At 32.0% G+C, this 18,020-nt stretch overlaps 1 protein-coding gene across 3 annotated transcripts; it reads right to left on the bottom strand.

Moving 5' to 3' along the window:
• Positions 1-2,544: 2,544 nt before the first annotated feature.
• Positions 2,545-17,860, bottom strand: Chd1 (chromodomain-helicase-DNA-binding protein 1). 3 transcript variants are annotated; one of them, XM_083043726.1, is made up of 23 exons: positions 16,604-17,860; positions 13,425-13,537; positions 11,891-12,175; positions 10,453-10,641; positions 10,187-10,356; positions 9,926-10,089; positions 9,684-9,843; positions 9,252-9,564; positions 8,957-9,164; positions 8,565-8,845; positions 7,680-8,406; positions 7,342-7,587; positions 6,612-6,782; positions 6,347-6,470; positions 6,107-6,264; positions 5,666-6,027; positions 5,268-5,502; positions 4,760-4,876; positions 4,450-4,677; positions 3,949-4,278; positions 3,386-3,870; positions 3,057-3,173; positions 2,545-2,965 (listed from the first exon to the last, which is right to left on the bottom strand). In XM_083043726.1, the coding sequence occupies exons 1-23, from the start codon at positions 16,607-16,609 to the stop codon at positions 2,740-2,742; spliced, it is 5,415 nt and encodes a 1,804-aa protein (XP_082899852.1). In that variant the 5' UTR covers positions 16,610-17,860; the 3' UTR covers positions 2,545-2,739. The 3 variants fall into 3 exon arrangements, with proteins under 3 accessions (XP_082899852.1, XP_082899853.1, XP_082899854.1); XM_083043727.1 differs by having other exon boundaries at positions 2,546-2,965; positions 3,392-3,870; XM_083043728.1 differs by lacking the exon at positions 11,891-12,175 and having other exon boundaries at positions 2,549-2,965.
• Positions 17,861-18,020: the final 160 nt, after the last annotated feature.

The raw sequence follows: 18,020 nt of genomic DNA, 5'->3' as shown, positions 1-18,020 counted from the left end.
ACGGTTCAATCTATTTTATGTATGTACTTTTCACATGCAAAGTTTATTTTACAGTTCGTATATGTATTTTGCATGCAAACGTGTACACAATTATTCCTATAAAATAATAATTATTATTATATATGCGAATTTACTTCCATAATCCACGCTTTGATTTATTTGACAATTATTGGTGACGGTCCAAAACGGACAATAAATATTTGGAAAAAAAGAATAATTTTAGCACATTATCTCGCACCTGACTCTCAATTAGTTCGCTTCTCCGACCTGTGAATATTCAATATCAGAGCTATCTATTTTTAAAATCTTTAATTTTAAGCTATACAAAATAAGATACTTAATGAATATTCACTTCATTAATAAATATCGGAGATTATGCGGAGATTATTATAAAAACTGATACATTATATCATCTCAATCATTTTTTTAAGTCGATACTTTGTGATACAAACTAAATACAAAAGCCAATCACTGATTTTTCTATCTCACTTTTATCCCACAATTTTGTTCGCTTGTAAATTATATTATTATAGCGATTTGTAAAGTTTTAATTATCGAGCTATAAATAATGCTGTGGTTCTCGTATAAACATAAATGACGCTCACAATTATACCATGAAAAATTTTTCTGCAGATATATTTTCTGAAACGCTGAGTAATCTACAATAAAGATAGATAAAATACGTTGTTATAATCGCTTTACATATATCTTAATATGCCATGATTTTAAACTATTTTGATATATATATATGTATATATATCATTTATATTCATTTGAATCTTTGAATATTTACAATGTATATATCTTTCTCGTTTCCTCTTTGCTTTGTAACCGATCATCATTGCTGTTTTTCATAATTGGCCACTAATGTAATAAATTATAAATACTTCATTGTTTTATTTAAACATTATTTTGCAAATGAAAATCGACATAGTAACAAATGTTCATTACTACTCGATTAATAGCGTTATCCTGTTTCTGAACGTGATTATTTAAGACATAAAATATGAATTAGCCTTTTTCTTTTTAATATGAATCTGTATAATCGTGAATATTATTTTGCTTATTAAATACACATACTATTATTTACACAAATGCACAAGAAAATTGCAGTTTAACGAGCATAAAATAATATATAAATTAATTTATTTTGCATATGCTAGTAAAGACACAGTATTCAGCATATAATCTCGATAATCTTGAATTATACAGGATAACATCCATTTGCATTTACGAAAAATCTACAATATACACACAACACACACATACATACACACATTACATTGTTCTTTTATCTAATATCAGACCTCATTCAAACTATAATTGCGATAAGAGCCCGACTTTCAACTGTTTTGTTTTTTACGAATATAAAATTTCATAAAGTTCTACAGAAAAAAATAGCTATTCTTTATTAATTGGAGCAAACATGATTATCTCTATAATTATTTCTTTGGAATCTGTCAAAACTCTGAGCTGAAAAATATTAATATTCTACATAAAAAGTTTCCAATTATAGATAACATAAAACTTTTATGGTTTATAGTATTTCATTTTTTTTTTTTTTTTTACTAATGCAAGACTGAGTTGTTGAAATCTCATATCTTATTAAATAAAAAAGCGTAATGCTGCATTAAGTATAATTTAATAGTTCGATACGAACAGAATAACTATCGGTCTTATGCTAATATTTACAATATGTCACATTCGTTTCGTAGATTTAGGTTAAAAAACTATTGTATCATAAAATAATAAACGCAAAAATAGTATTCTTGTCTATATCTATTCTCTTTAAATCACAAATGTCATAAGACTATCGAAAAAAAAGTGCGGCCTGAATTATATCTGTTTTGATTTGCATATATAGATTAAGTTCAAGAGAAATACTAAATGTACGAATTATGCTTCTGCTGCCATTATCAAACAAAATAGATTAATATATATTGCTAATATACTATATTTAGAGCAATTTTTCATACAATTGTATTTTTTTGAAATATGTTCATTTAATATATTCAATATTTTTTATAGAAAATTTATGATTAATAAAACAATTAATGCAATTTCATAAACATTGCATTACATTATGACTATTTATGTTTAATTTTTAATTGTTAACGTAGTCAAATGTTGAATAGTGTCAAAATAGAATCAGATTAATAAGAATAAAATGAGATATGGAATTTAAATCATCGCAATCATGTGTGTGAGCTATATATCTATACTGAATTTTATGCACATATTTATGTACATAATTAATATCGAAAATGCAAAATATATGCGCATAAGCGCGGAAGCAGTTTATTATATTATATAACGAAAAATACTCCGGTAGAAAATACGATCAAATTGACGCCATTAATGCTCCGGAGCGTTTAGAATTCTAAAGTATTCTATAGCAACCAATTTGCTACAGCGTTATGATTTTTCTATTTAATATATGTACATGTTTATATATATATATATATATATATATATATATATATATAATATATAAATATACATACCTATATGTATATATATATATATATATAATATATATAATATATAAATATACATACCTATATGTATATCCATATAATTATACATATACATATATATACATATATAAAATTCATGCAGAAACACCGTGTACCGCGCGTTTATCAGCACTTCTTACATGTAAAGACACGTATAACTTTTATTCAAAATTATACACAAGACGGTACCACTACCGTGTCACAACCGAAGAGAAAAGAAGCACTAGGAGTTGGCATTTGGTGGTGGTGGCCTTCTATCGTAGTCTCGTCTATAATCCTTGTTCGGCCGCCAATCATTGGAATAGTTATCTCCTGGATATCCGCGATTTCTGAAATGACCTGGTGCGATATCCGTTGGAGGATAACCGCCGCCGCCGCCGCTGCTACCGCCATAACTACCCGGATTGTATCCATAACCCGGCGGTCCCGAAGAATATCGATAAAAATCACTGAAAAATCGTATATTCAATTTTATGCAAAATATTGTAGATTGCAAATTAGATTTGTAAATGAGGTTGCATAAAGATCGCTATTACTCACCTCCTTTTGTCGTTCATGTGCATACCACGATCGCGATCCCTGTCTCTATCTCTGTGATAACCGCCAGACATTCGGCCGTAAAGATCGAAGCGGTCGTTTCGTTTGTGATCTCCGAATCTGTCGGAAAAACAAAATTACAACAGTTAAAGTAATTAATATAAATAGCAATTTCTATTCAACGCTGCAAACTCGGCGTTTCCCAAGTATCTTTGTATTAAGGACAAATGAAACGAAGTAAGTTAAATTAAACGTGGAGATGTAAATTAATGTTTTTTAATATCACAAAACATACATTTATATATGTAAAATAAAATAACATACGATCTTACCCGTACCTGCCGTCTCTCATGTCTCTTCCATCTCTAGATAACCAATGATCATCCTCCCTGCTGCCACTGTAATGCCCCATGTTGTACCCTCCGCTGTCTCTTCTAATCCTGTCGTCCTTTCCTCCACTTATCCTATCCATACCCCTGTCGTTGTGTCCTCTGTCTCTATCCCTGTCACGCTCCCTATCCCTTTTCATATCTTTATGCTTCGAATCTTTTTGCTCTTTATGTCGTGATGCTTCTGCGCTGTTAGTACTTGATGTAGTATTTGGCGTTGTTATAGGAGTAATAGTAATAGCACCAATAGTAACTGTAGACGTGCTGCTGATACTGCTGCTGCAGATAGCAGCAATATTCTGTTTCTTACTTTGTGTACTGCTATTTGAGTTCTCTTCGATATCGTCAATTTTACGTTTCGTTATTCTACTGTCTTTGTTACTACTATCCGTTTGTTGTTTATCGTAAGACGACCTTTCATTATGTTTCTAATAAACAAAACGAAAATGATAATTTATTATCTATATTTTATATATATGAGAGAAAGAAATTTGATGTAGCATTACCTTTGTAGTATTAGAAGTATCCTCTTTTTTGTCAGGACTGGATGTAGTACCGCCATTACTATCGCCACCTTGCTTCACCAAGTTCTTATACATCCTGTAAAGTTTCTTCGCTTTGAAATATGTGAACTTGGAAGCAAAGTACCAGAGATTACTTTTCCATTCACTAATTTGTTCAGGGTTTCTGTATTCCGTAAGACAAGTATTGATATGATTTCCAATTTGATAAAGGCATCGACGCGCACGAGCGACTCGCTCTTCTTCACTCAGTGACATATCTGGTTTATCTAAAGCCTTTAATGCCTTTTTCACTGGCCTCATCTTCTCTTTACACTGTATAATAAAATAATACGATACTGTTATTTCATATAATATAATTTAATATAATTAATATATAATATATCATTTTCTTAGTTTCAATTATTTTTTTTACATGCATTTTATGTCAGTATATACAGACTAGATGAAAAGTATATATAAGTCTTTTAAGAGAATGACATTAACCTCATCAAATATCGGAGGATCCAATTCGCCAATTACATCAACGGCCCGCGGTTCGTTATTGGCAGTAAAATGCATAGGACCTGCGGCTTGTTTATTTTTCTTCGTTTTTTTATTTTCTTTTTTCTCTTTTTTAACCTTCTTATCTTTTTTCTTTTCGTCAGATAAATCACCAATTTCATCCTTAACGTCTTTTTTTGCAACAATATCTTCTTCTTTCTTAATCCCAGACTGTAATTATACATAGATGAATATGTATGTGCATTATGTAAACTTACATAATATAAAAAACTAATCTCTATTTTTAACTCACTTTGTCATTTTTGGATTTTAATTTTTTAGTTTCATCACCAGAAGTGTCATTATTTTCTACATTTTCTTTAGTGACTATTTTAATTTCCTTAGGCTTCCTTGGTTTTCTTATTCGTGTCTGAAATAATTGCTTAGTTTACATGCGAATGACAAACAGAATACATTTTTTTATATAGTAATGTACATTAATAAATAAAATAAAGAAGAAATTAGCTCATTTTATTAAAGAAATTTGAATGCTTGACAGCTCATATTCTAGCTTGAAGATCCTCATTTAAATATATATATATATATATATATATATATATATATATATTTTACGTAGTTTACACTTCATATTTTTCATGTTTTATTTGTCAAAATATAGGAAGGAATAAATGGATGGAGAGGAGACAGGGTATTACCTCGTATTCGGTTTCTAATTGTAGGAGAAAGACATAATCCTGTTGAAAAATAAAGAAACAAATAAAAATATACTCGTTAATATATTGTATGCAAAATGACCTTACCACTCCTAACTTAAGATCGATCTGCTTCTTCAAAATCTTCAGAAGATATTCCGCGCGTGTTTGCACACGTTTGAGTTGTACTTTACTGCTACCGATCTTATCCCCTAGTTCCAAACTAGCGTCCGTTTTTATCGCTTCCCACGAACCCATACCATGTTGATATATACCTCTTAATAATTTCGAATCATCTTCGCCAGTCCACTCGCAATCAAAATTTGCTGGTTTCGATCTAAAGCTATAAAAAAATCTCTTATAAAATATTCCGTACTTGATATTTTTCATTGCTTATTTATTTTGATATTTTTTAATGGAGAGTTCAAAAAAAGATTAATAATTAAAAAATTAAAAAATAATTAATTAAAAAAGATTAATATAATTGATTTAAATTATGAACTCACTTAATGTCGAGGTGCCAATTGGCACGTTGCTCGGGATCGGATGACAAAGCTTGTTCCAAAGGCTCGAGTTCTTTAACCGCGGCCGTAAGTGACTTCGCGTTCACCATAACACCAGCCACCTTGAAAGTAGGTCCGCGTGCTCTCTTACGACCGGGTTCCTTGCCTTCCTCTTCGCCAGCTTTATTCTCCTTCGGCATATTCTCGAATTCCACTAAGCACATGTCGGATCTAGATTTTAATTGTTCGCCCAAGAAGCGCAATTCCGACATTGGTTTTTCTTGTAAACCAGCATGAGTCGCGATATCATCCAATCGCTTTAAAGGTGCCGGGAACTTCTTGTAACTTTTGATGAATCTTCGTATCTACGATGGAGAATTATTATTTAAAGAACGTAGAACGAGAAATCGAACAATCTTGTATAAAATAAAACTTATTACAAACCTCAGCATCCGTAAAACTCTTGATGATCTCGCGCGGTGTAACTCTTGGTCTACCTCTTCTCTTGGGTCTTTCATCGTCGCTATCTTCCGCCTCGCTACCCGACTCCTCGTCCTCTTCTTCACTGTCATCATCTTCTTTTTTGCGCTTTCTGCCTCTTCCTAAATATAGCATTTGCTTTCGTTTCTATATATTTCACACATTTATGAGGAAAAAATTGCAAGTGTTTGTAAAAGCACATACCTTCGCTCTGATTGAGTTGCTGAAGTGTTTTTCTACTTCTCGGTGGCAAATAAAGGTCCTCCATTTCCTTCGATTTTTCCTCTTCTTCTACCTTTTTGCGGAAGTTTTCCGGAATAATTTCAGCCTGAAAGATGTAAGACGACAATGTTAAGTAATAATTCTTTTGTCTTAACAAAAATTTGTAATTGTAATACAAACAGTTTATTTATTCAGATATTTAAGACATTCAAAAGTTAAAAAAAAAAAGATAAAAAAATATGCTTACCCAATCTTTACTTTCATCGTCGTTATCATTCGGCTGATTAATAGGTTCTAAATCCTCCTCGAAAGTAGGTTTAAAACTGGCGACTTTAAAAGCAGATAACAATTCATCGCCAACTGTCGTCGGAGCTTCGTCTCTTGTTTCAGCTCTTCTTAGTATTTCATCTATATCGCACTAATTTTACAAAAAATCATAAATATTTATACTCAAGTTTCTTTAATATTTTCTTTTATGCCATCTTTTCTTTTATGTTAATGTAAAATAAAAACGTTATTATATGTTATGTTATGTTTTTTTACTTGCATTATATGTTTTTTTCACTTGCTCTCATTTTAATATAATTATGTAATAAATATGGTAGGAAAGGAATGCAAAAAGAGAATTTTACTTAGGAAATCAACTAATTTAAAATAGGAGAAATCCTAGAAACTTTTAAGGACAATCAACCGCATTACAATAAATTACTAAAAAAGAGCCCTGTGCAAAGATTTCATATACCCCCCCCCCCCTAGACTAATTTTAAATATATATTAAATAAGTATGTATAATTGCATTCAAAATTGCAAATACATATTATATAATATTATAAATATATTATAATAGAATGTTATTAACAATAAATAAATATAATTAATAAATGTATTAATAGAATATATATTGAGTTATTTCCAATTAATAGCTCTTTTTGCACTTATGTTAGGCTGACAAAAATGTAAGAGGATAATAAACTCACCGCTGGCTCCTCATCTCCGTCTTCTTCATCTTTAAACAAATCCTCCGCGCCGAATTTCAAAATAGCAGTTAAATCTTCTTTGGTAAATGGATTGTTATTGGTCCCTGCATTCTTCTTATTCAATACCGTCCGTCCAGTTGTATCCATTCGCTGTATCACTAAATGGTCCAAGACCATCTTCTGCTTTGCACGTTCCACAATTTCTTCCTCAACCGATTTTTTGGTAACCAATCGATAAATATTGACCTATACGTAATGTAAATCGGATTATAAGATTGACGTTTCTCGGAAATTTTCATACAAATGAGCATCGAATTTCGAGACAATCGCGAACGCACCTTATTCTTTTGTCCTATTCGATGTGCCCTAGCCTGGGCCTGCAAATCGTTTTGCGGATTCCAGTCGGAATCGAAAATTATCACAGTATCCGCGGTGGCTAGATTAATGCCGAGACCACCGGCTCGCGTCGACAATAGAAAACAAAAATCCTGCGATCCTTCAGCATTGAAATGATCCAGTGCCTGTTTCCTCAGTTCCCCTTTTATACTGCCGTCTAATCTTTGGAATGGGAAATGTCTCTTTTGCAGATATTCACCAAGAATGTCCAGCATTTTGACCATTTGACTAAATATTAATACTCTGTGTCCCGTATTACGCAATCTCACTAATAATTTATCTAGAAGTACTAATTTTCCAGAACCACGGATAAGTTGCTGCAAATAATCCTCATTGCCTTTTTCCCTTTCGATCTCCATTGGTTTTGTAAGGAAAGCATGGTTACAACATTTTTTTAATTCAATCACAATGTTCAAAAACGTCGTACTGGATCCCTTCATGCCTTTTCTTAATGCTTCGTAATTTTTAGTCAATATCCATTTATAGTATTGTCTCTGCACGGACGACATCTCTACCCGTAAAATTTGTTCAACTTTAGCGGGCAAAGATTTTTCAACGTCCTTCTTAACTCGACGCAGGATAAATGGCTCCAATTGCTTGTGTAGTTTGGAGTATCCTTTTTGTGCAGCATTGTCATGTTGTTTCTCAAATTCTTCCCACGAGACGAATCTATATTAAAATAATGCAACAAATATAAATATAAGAAGATAACTTATAATAAACAAGAAATTATTATTAAACAATAGAAATTATTAATAAAAAAACGATATGTATATTATTAGAAATATATATTATATATAAAGAAATTCAAATGAATAAAAACTAACTTAGTAGGCATAATGAAGTGTAATAGAGCCCATAACTCTTTTAAGCTGTTTTGTAGCGGAGTACCAGTGATTAACAAACGATGATTGGTGTGAAACTCGAAAAGTGCTTTGTATAGAAGAGAATCGTCGTTTTTCAATCGATGAGCTTCATCCACTAGCAGCACTGCCCAATTTAAGGCACCCAACAGTGCTTTGTCTTTAAGTACTATCTCATACGTTGTAAGTATGACATTAAACTTTAGTCTTTTCGATTCTCCATAGCACCATTCATATTCTCTAATCTGAAAAGAATTTATATGATTCATTTAGAGCATGTATTTTACATATATATATATATATATATATATATATATATATACATATATAACAAAGTAATGAGAAGTAATACATACAACATTACGCGAATTGACATCACCCAAATAAGTAACGAAATTCAAATCAGGTGCCCATAGAGACATCTCTCTTTGCCAGGAAGTCATTGTTGACAAAGGAACTACTAGTAAAAATGGCCCATGAAGTTGTTGCGTGTGAAAAAGATAATAAAGGAAGCATATTGTTTGGATTGTTTTGCCGAGACCCATCTCATCAGCTAATATAACACTGAAAAAAGATAATAATTAATCAAAATAAATTGAATATAAATACAATAATTTCAAACACATTGTTATTACAAAAATATTTGCGTACCTATTTTCCTTGCACCAGGAGTGAATCATCCAGTTAACTCCATCCATTTGATAATCTCTCAATACTAGATCTTTTTCCTTGCCCATATAACTTGGTTGTTCGTTCAATTGATAAAACTTAGGTCTAGATTTAAGAACTTTACAATGTTTGCTTGGTGTCATTTTAGACTCTTCTCTATCGCAAAATTCTTTTATCTTTTCTGGCCATTTTTTCACTATCAACGCTCCATCTTCCCATGTGGCCTCAGCATATGGTAGATTGTCCCATTTACAAAAATAATCAGGATGTTCTGAATCTGGTTTCTTATAATCAGCTGACAAAATATATATATATATGATAGTTTATATAATTTATATTTATATAAAAATTTTAATATATTATGTAAGATATTCTCTCGAAATACAAATATCGGTGAAACTCAAAATATATTACCAATAATCCTCTCAACATTGTTGTAACTTTTCAAAAGATCTTGCTTGAGCTCCGATTGACACTCAAAATATTCCAATTCCTCTGGTTCAGCATATTCTCTCATCTGTTCCAGTCTTCGTTCACGTTTGATAAAATTGTCTAATTTCTTCAATCCTTTCACCTAATAATAAAATTCATAAGAACAATTTTTAAATTAAGAATAATTTCTAAAGTCATAAAGACTTAATAAAAAGAATAATAACCTTTTGTGCTTTCAAGGATTCCTCCGATTCCCATGTATTGTGTATGTGAGACCAGCCTTTCCATTTTATCCAATATTGTACTTCAGTTTCTACATTACTTAAATCCTTTGGATTGGGATCGCCGTTTTCTGCGACAGCATAGATTGTCGTCACGTTGCCGGTAACTGCAAATAATTATATAATATATATATTTATAACTTTCTAATTAATATCTTGATTAATATCTGAAGATAGTATTATATATATATAAAACAAACTAACCTCCTTTCTTGCCCACTCTCTGTCCCAAAATTTGTTCAATAGTTTCCGCATTATCAGGTTCTGTTGACGCAGCATTCGATTCGTCAACTTCAACCAAATCTTCACTATCAGTACCTTCTTCACTTTCTTCTTTATAACTAACTGCTGTACCAGTCCGTCTAGTGACTTGCCTGATAATTAAGTTTATTATAATTATTGAAATTTCCATATATTTTTGTACGCGCTCACATACACTTTTTTTTAATTTAATTTTTCTCGACATGTACCTTCTATTGTCATCACTATCAAAGGAAGAATTTTCAGAAGATTCGGAGATCCGCTTCTTTCGCACCTTGGCTTTCTCTTTCGCTTTTTGCGCCGCGCGTCTGTTTAGAGACTTGCTAGGAGGCGGCCTTCGACTTTCAATTTCGTCAGATTCAGAATCTGAACTCTCTGAATTCCAAGAATTGTGTGAACTAAAAAGTAAAGTAAATCATATATGAATAAAAGTGTTAAAATATTACACATGATAGATTAATGATTATAATTGTCACATATTTACTGAATATACGAATTTAATTCATTGTCAGATATTACTAGATTCTAATTTTCTTATATAAATTTTTATATAATGCAGAAAACTATATGTTTTCAATAAAGTTTACAAATACAAAATAAATATATATTATGACATGAGAAAGATTTATAAAGAAAAATATAATTATACAAAATTATATAAAAATTAAAATCAAGTTTTATTTCTAATTTCTATTTTTGCCATCTTTGTTATTTATATAATTTAAGATGAAAAAATTTATAGAGAATAAAGATGTAATAGTTTAAGAAAATGTTGTATAGATTATACAATACACTTGCAGCACATAAAATTTATGCCAGTTAAGTTTTTTATATTCAAGGTAACATATAGATTGTAAAACATATTGTAAAGTAAACTGTAAAGTGTAATAAGCACAGAAAGTAATAAGTTATATGCAAACCAAAATGAAATCCAATTAGTGCAAACCAAGAGAAAAACGTATAATACACGCTTATAAATGAATTTATATTGTATCAAAATATGCGTATATGTGTAATGTATAGCAGACTTTATAATGTAATGCATCTAAAAATTCATTAAAATAAGTAAAATAATTTTGCTATGACTGTTGTGTTAAAAATGTTATAAACGTTGCAATAAATTCACACATCCACATTTGATACACTAACAAATAACAAAATTAAAATTATGCGACATTATGTTACACAGTATTGTGTAATAAGTTATAGATAGTATTTATATGTATATCATAGTATCTATATAATAAATATAGCGATAACAGTGTAAACACAAAAATCAGCAAACATAGATACAAAATTCATCAACTTGTATTTTATATAAATACATATACTGAAAGATTTTGACGCAACTAATTATAGAGATATATTATTATAAAATGTATAATATGAATTAAAGTTCAAAATATACAAGTTGATTATACATAAATGTATTTGATTGAGTTCTAAAGTAATTACGAATTCGTTATTAGCTCTGAATTAGCACATTTGCACAATTCAATATATAGTGTATAAAAAAATAATTTGTAATCTCTTTTACATTACAGTTCTATAATTCTTATAATTGCAGTAACTTGGTCAGCCAAATTATACATCCGATCATTGGATACCGAGCGCTGAGTTTTTTTTCCCCACGAGATTTTTACTTACCCTTTCTTCTTAAACTTCTTGCGACCATCGCTGTCGCTCTCGCGATTCGTCGCGAGCCTGTCGGGTTCCTTCCTGGAACGCCCGGATCTCCTGATGCCGTATATGTCAGGATTCTCGTCCCACTCACGGCTAGACTCATGTTTAACTCTATGCTTTGTTTCTGTGCTGTGATTCGAGCTTTTGCTCTGGAAGCTATCACTTTGTGCAGCAGGTGCATCTGACTTCTCTGACTTTTCTGAATCAGAGCCTGATCCGGAACCAGAACCGCTCGAGGAGCTAGAGTCACTGCGTTAGCAGCCAGGCAATATTTCACTAATTATGTATGGACGTGACACATAGCATTTCAAAGTATACTTATTTAAAATTACAATCGATATACTCTGAAATAACTAAATAAATGAATAAATCTAACTAAAATAAATAAATTATTGTAAATATAAAATTGTTAACAATTATTAAATATATCGTAATCCAAATTTTTGCTCATTGCTTCTGAATTTAATGAAAAATATATACATTCTAAGATTTTATTCCATTTTTTAATGATTTACACGTACTGGATAAATGCCGAATATAATCAAGTTAATCTTAAATAGTTTAATCTGTAGAATGTGTAAATTTTTTACAAGAAAGAGATATAAGACTAAAAATATATTATATAATCATAAAACATTTATATATGTAAAATTTATACATAATTATTCTCTTTTCTATATAATATTATTAAATCAAAATATTAAGAATTAGAATAAAAATATATTACGATGAGATTTTCTAAATGTAAAATTTAAAGTATACTTCAAAATACTATTTTTAATGCGAATATAAATTTTTTTAATGATTTTATACCGAGATTTATTATCATTGACTAATCAAAAGTACCGAGTAATGCTACAAAATGATAGTAGAGTTTATCTAGCATTGCATAGATGATTTTCGAGTACAAAGAAGCAAACATCACGACACAAGTAAGAAGTATAAAAAGGTTGTGCTCACAAAAAATCCAAAATAAAATAAATACATAAAATTAGCAAAATTGTTAAGACGTTGTTAGAGCTATAAAAAAGCTGTAGCAATACACAAGTAGCTATTATAATTGTGAATAGCATTAATTCTGATAGACCCCTTTAGATATAAAAGAAACCTGATATATACTTGTAACCAGAGTATTAATCTCTTATACCTTGCAGCATATTAATATTATATATTGTAACTACTCGTTCTATACATATGCAAATAGACCCTTGCATCGACGATATAATAAATCATTAATTAATTAATTAATCTAATTAATAGAATATAAAAAAAGAAATATATTTTAAAAGTCAAATAAAATTAAAGAATTGTAAGAATTAGAATACTAAAAATTTTTATTTTTTCAAATAAAATCTGAAACTTGTCTAAAATTAAGAGAACAATTCCTAAACATATCGAATATGTTTTTCGAGCATAAAAAGTACATAAAATCACACTGATGCAAGTTTATCAGGTCTCGCGATTTTCAGGGGAATGATCGAGTCTTGTCTCTACCCACCTTTCTGAACCTGATCCTGAACCGCTATTGCTTCCGGAAGAGGAGCTATCGCTTTTGCTTTCATTCTCCGAATCGGATCCGGATTCCTTACCGGATTCGGATTCTAATGTTTTCTGAAAGTCAATCAATTGGGCTACATGTGATTTTAATTTCATCTTTATAGAAGATATCGCTCGCCATTTGTTGTTTGGAATAGTTCATCCCCTAACTATCGCTTATCATCATAATATTTTTGTCAAAATTTTCATAAAAAATATTTTTTCGAAATCAATGATAATCAATAAAATCAATTATAATAATAGACAACAAAATAAATTTGTAGTTGAAGAAAGCAGTCGAATTTTCTTGCGCATCTTCTTTTATTTTCTCAAGTCCGAAATACCGCAGAAATATCGCTGCCAACTCATCAGCACATCATCGTCCATTTTGTGACTGTCGTCCGCCATTTTGTCTTCTCATAAGTGCAACATGAATTTCTTTAGAAACTTTTAATTGCCTTAGGCCCGATTGCACCAACATTATTTTAGCTTTAAGTGAGACTTAAATATCTATCTATCTTTATCTTTTTTTCTAAATAAATAAAGACAAACATATATTTAAGTCTCGCTTAAAACCAAATTGACGTTGGTGCAATCGGGCCTTATACTTGTACGATATAATTTTGGCTTAAATAAAAGGCCAGCGAGAGAGATAATAATACGCACTTTTTGCAATATATTTAATATACTCTTAATATTAAATTCCACGAGAATTCTTCATATATCTAGCAAGAAAATCTCTGGTTTGTTCATATTCATTGAATTCTTCAGTGTCTAGCAGAAGAATCTCTTGTTCGTTCACGTTTATTTATTCTGGTAAGATTAAATAGAAATACAATTTTTATAAAGTCTAAATATTTTACATCTGTTTGTCACAAATGCATAATTGCAATCACTTCCAATGTTATTCGCATAGAAGGAACAAGTATGTAAAGGTGTGTTTAATCTAGGTCTGGATATTAATAGTAAATATTATAATAGAACTCGCCATTGAAACACATTGATATGTTTATTAAATATTTCAATTACATCTTGGTCATTAATGATCAAGATACCTAAGTATGTACATAAACATATGTGATTAATAATACGTATATATACTATTTAATTTATAGCAGATTGTATACTGTTATATATTATTTAATTTGTATTATATACTCATTATACTTTTAAAAAGATTTAAATAAATTAATGTACTAACAATAATCATAACTGTACTCATTAATTTTATCAATATAAATCTTGTATGTATAATGTTAATCCTATGATTTTGCTCAAAGTATTAGTATTTTATGAAATATATTTACATAGTAAAAACACTATATAACATAATTTCACATATTTGCAATCTGCATATCAATGAATAATAATATAATAATTATGTAACTATGATTTTTGACACAAATATATTGAGAAAAAATGCTGAAGTTATATAACATGTACAGAAAGCGAAGTAAAATTCTCTTTTACAATTAATGTAGAATTTTATTCGCTTACCTACATCAATTAAATTTAGAGCAAAGGTTCCTGGCTCTCTTTCTGTAACAAAAGTTAGTGATACATACTATATTTTCAACCCACATGTTTTCAGACAGAACATATAACATGTGATTAAACATTAAACTAGACCAGACTATAAACTATAATATTGTGAACCATTGTTAAAAATATATGAGTATAAAATTGATAGTTTTATTTACAATATGCTTTTATAAAATAGTTTTATAAAATAATCTGCGTAACATAGTATAACAAATGTATAATTGATACAAGAATTTGAGCTCGAATATTGTTAAAAAACGATAATTAATCTTGATTTTGTTCACTCAGCATTGTCCAATCTTATTATTAATGCATTATGATAAATCACAGAGAGAAATATAATATCTAATATCAAATATATATATTCATTATGACAAAATATGAAGAGATGCAAACATGAAGTAATTATTAAATTTGTCTACAATTATTACAGACTACTTTGTACAACGCTGCTGACAAAACCATGATAATTTCCATATTCTACGTACATATAACAGCAGAAATATTTATAAGGACTATATTATTTTAAAATTTTACCAAATTTTGACAATGTATATTAACTGATCTTGTTACTATTTCAAAAATTACATGTTTTTTTTGAAGAAATGTATAATTAATAAGTATATATTTGCTTTTAACATTATTCTTTTGTGACATTTCAAGACAAATTTATTGTCAAATTGAATCAAATGTATTACAATACTATGCAGTTTTATTCAAAATATGCTTTATCATTGCAAATATATATTATGATATAATACAATCGTCACTATCATGAAACACGAATGCAAAAGAAACCTATGATTAGAATAGGATTCCAAGAATGACACGTATAGACCACTACAGCGTACACAAAGGTTATAAAACCCCTTGACAGACCCAATTATCTCTCAATCGCACACTAAAATTGTAAAATTACAATCAAAATTTCTATGAGGAACTTTCAGAGGTTGAAACTACAAAGTATTTCTGCCATTACCCTAATGGAAATGCATTAAAATAATAGACAATTGCTGGGAGAATTGTGTTGCACATTCCTGATAACCAGACAGGACTGTACACGATGATATTCGAGCTCAATTTGCAAAAATGGGTACATTTTGGATTTTCGAATAAGTGTGACGCCAGGCCGAGGGAAAGTGTGAGGAATCGTTTACAATGAAAATTAGGATGGTACAGCGATATTTTCTGTGAAAAATGTCACGTTAACGCGACGTAAACAAACCTTTATAGGTTATTGGGAGACTGGGAAGAGTGTGTAAAGTCGCGGAAAATCGTGGTGAAGGGGGCTCAAGTTGCTGAGTCCGGACGGTCCGGAGGACCCCGCCCTACACGTATAAACCCTTCGCGAGCGAGCCGCGGGGATTTTTTCCAATTTTTACGACCTTTTTGCCGAGCCTCGGTAGGCCGAAACGCACGCGAGCAACGATTTTCGCCTATTCCAAACAACAGTACGGCGGCCAAGCGCAATTCGCACGCACGCATAAATACACGCATAAACGCATCGCCGTCGGGTCCGGGATGACGATCCTCGCGAGGATCCGCGGAAACGCGGATAAAATCGCGCCTGAGTCTCAGGTGTTCCGGAGATGCACTCACCTGCATGGCTCCCGTTTACGCGTCGCACCGACGTGCCCTCGTATTCCCAACGATCCGCATGCGAATCGTCCCAAATCCAATCGTAGCACCGTCACGCGTACACGTGTCCGCGAATAATGAATCGCTAGTGACATCGGCGACCCGACATCACGGCAAACTTATTCGAGTATCGCGTACTGTATGGTCACGGACTCGCGAGCCAGACCGCCATTTTGTGTGAGCTCGAGTCGCTTCTTCTCACTCTCCCTTTCCCCCACGCCCCCCTAAGCCAAGGCAACCTACGTCCCGACATGCAACGCGCGCGCCATCTCGTCGGCAAGTTCCGTCGTCGCGTCGTAAAGACGACGAAGGCTATTGGACGCGGCGGCGACGGAATGACGGGGCGGCGAGGGAGAGGGGGAAACCGCTCATGCGTCGTAAGATCCTTCGTCTGTGCGCGAGTGCGCGCGCGGACCGGAAAGGAAGTTATTAAAGCGTAAAAGAGATACCTCGCGGAGAAACTTTTTCCATGTCGAATGTCAAAGGGGACGAATTCAGTGGGCGAGAATCATGCCGCGATTTTTTCCGCCTCGATTCGACGATTGTCTCGCGTCGGCTCGCTTTCACGACGAACGTACAGACCCCGAGCATCGTACCTCGAAACGGAAATCACTCGTCCGACAGCCATTTTGAGCAACGGCAACGATTTTACCCAGAATGCGTGCGTCATGACGCTCTTTCGATTACCTCGGCGTGCCCGGCGTACTTTATGCGCGATCACCTGGCTACTGAAAATGGCGCGGCCGACAGTCCGATATCGCGAAAATGCTTACTCGAAAATTTTCAGACGTCCTACGCGAAAATCGATTCGTCAAAAGCAGCCTTTACGATCGAGATGAACGATTTAAACGAAAATGGAAAATTACATAATCCCTATTTCGAGAAACATCGCGTTAATTGGCAAACTGATCTCGTTATATAAATATATATACATATGTATATATAAATCTCGTGCGAGAGAATCTTACGCGTTATCGATCGTATTCGAAATTTTAACGCGAAATGGAGAAAAATACTAAAAACGAGAACGCGTCGTAATTTTAAAAAGACGTAAAACAATCATCGCGAGCCGAAGTTAAACGACGAAATAATCTCGCGGTCGAAATATATTCCAATCGCGATAAAACTTGTCGACCTTTTCGCGCGGAGACGGAGAGACAGGCGGAAAGAAGAAAGTCGGAAACGCTTGCGTCACATAATATTAAATACATACCCCGTATAAGAAAGAATGAATTTTTTCGAGGGCTCAGGAACTCGCGCTCTTAATTCTACTTCAGATTCCTCTCGTTATGTACGTAGGTGGTAGTTGGGTAGGATGATGAGTCACACCAAGCGTCGGCGACGTCTGAACGAATGAACGGCTCTATGATGAATGTCA

Source organism: Prenolepis imparis, unplaced genomic scaffold, assembly GCF_030444845.1.
Source record: "Prenolepis imparis isolate NDT839.2.m4 unplaced genomic scaffold, iyPreImpa1.0 SCAF_8, whole genome shotgun sequence".
NCBI lineage: Eukaryota > Metazoa > Arthropoda > Insecta > Hymenoptera > Formicidae > Prenolepis > Prenolepis imparis.
This window is presented reverse-complemented; position numbering and strand designations above follow the sequence as displayed.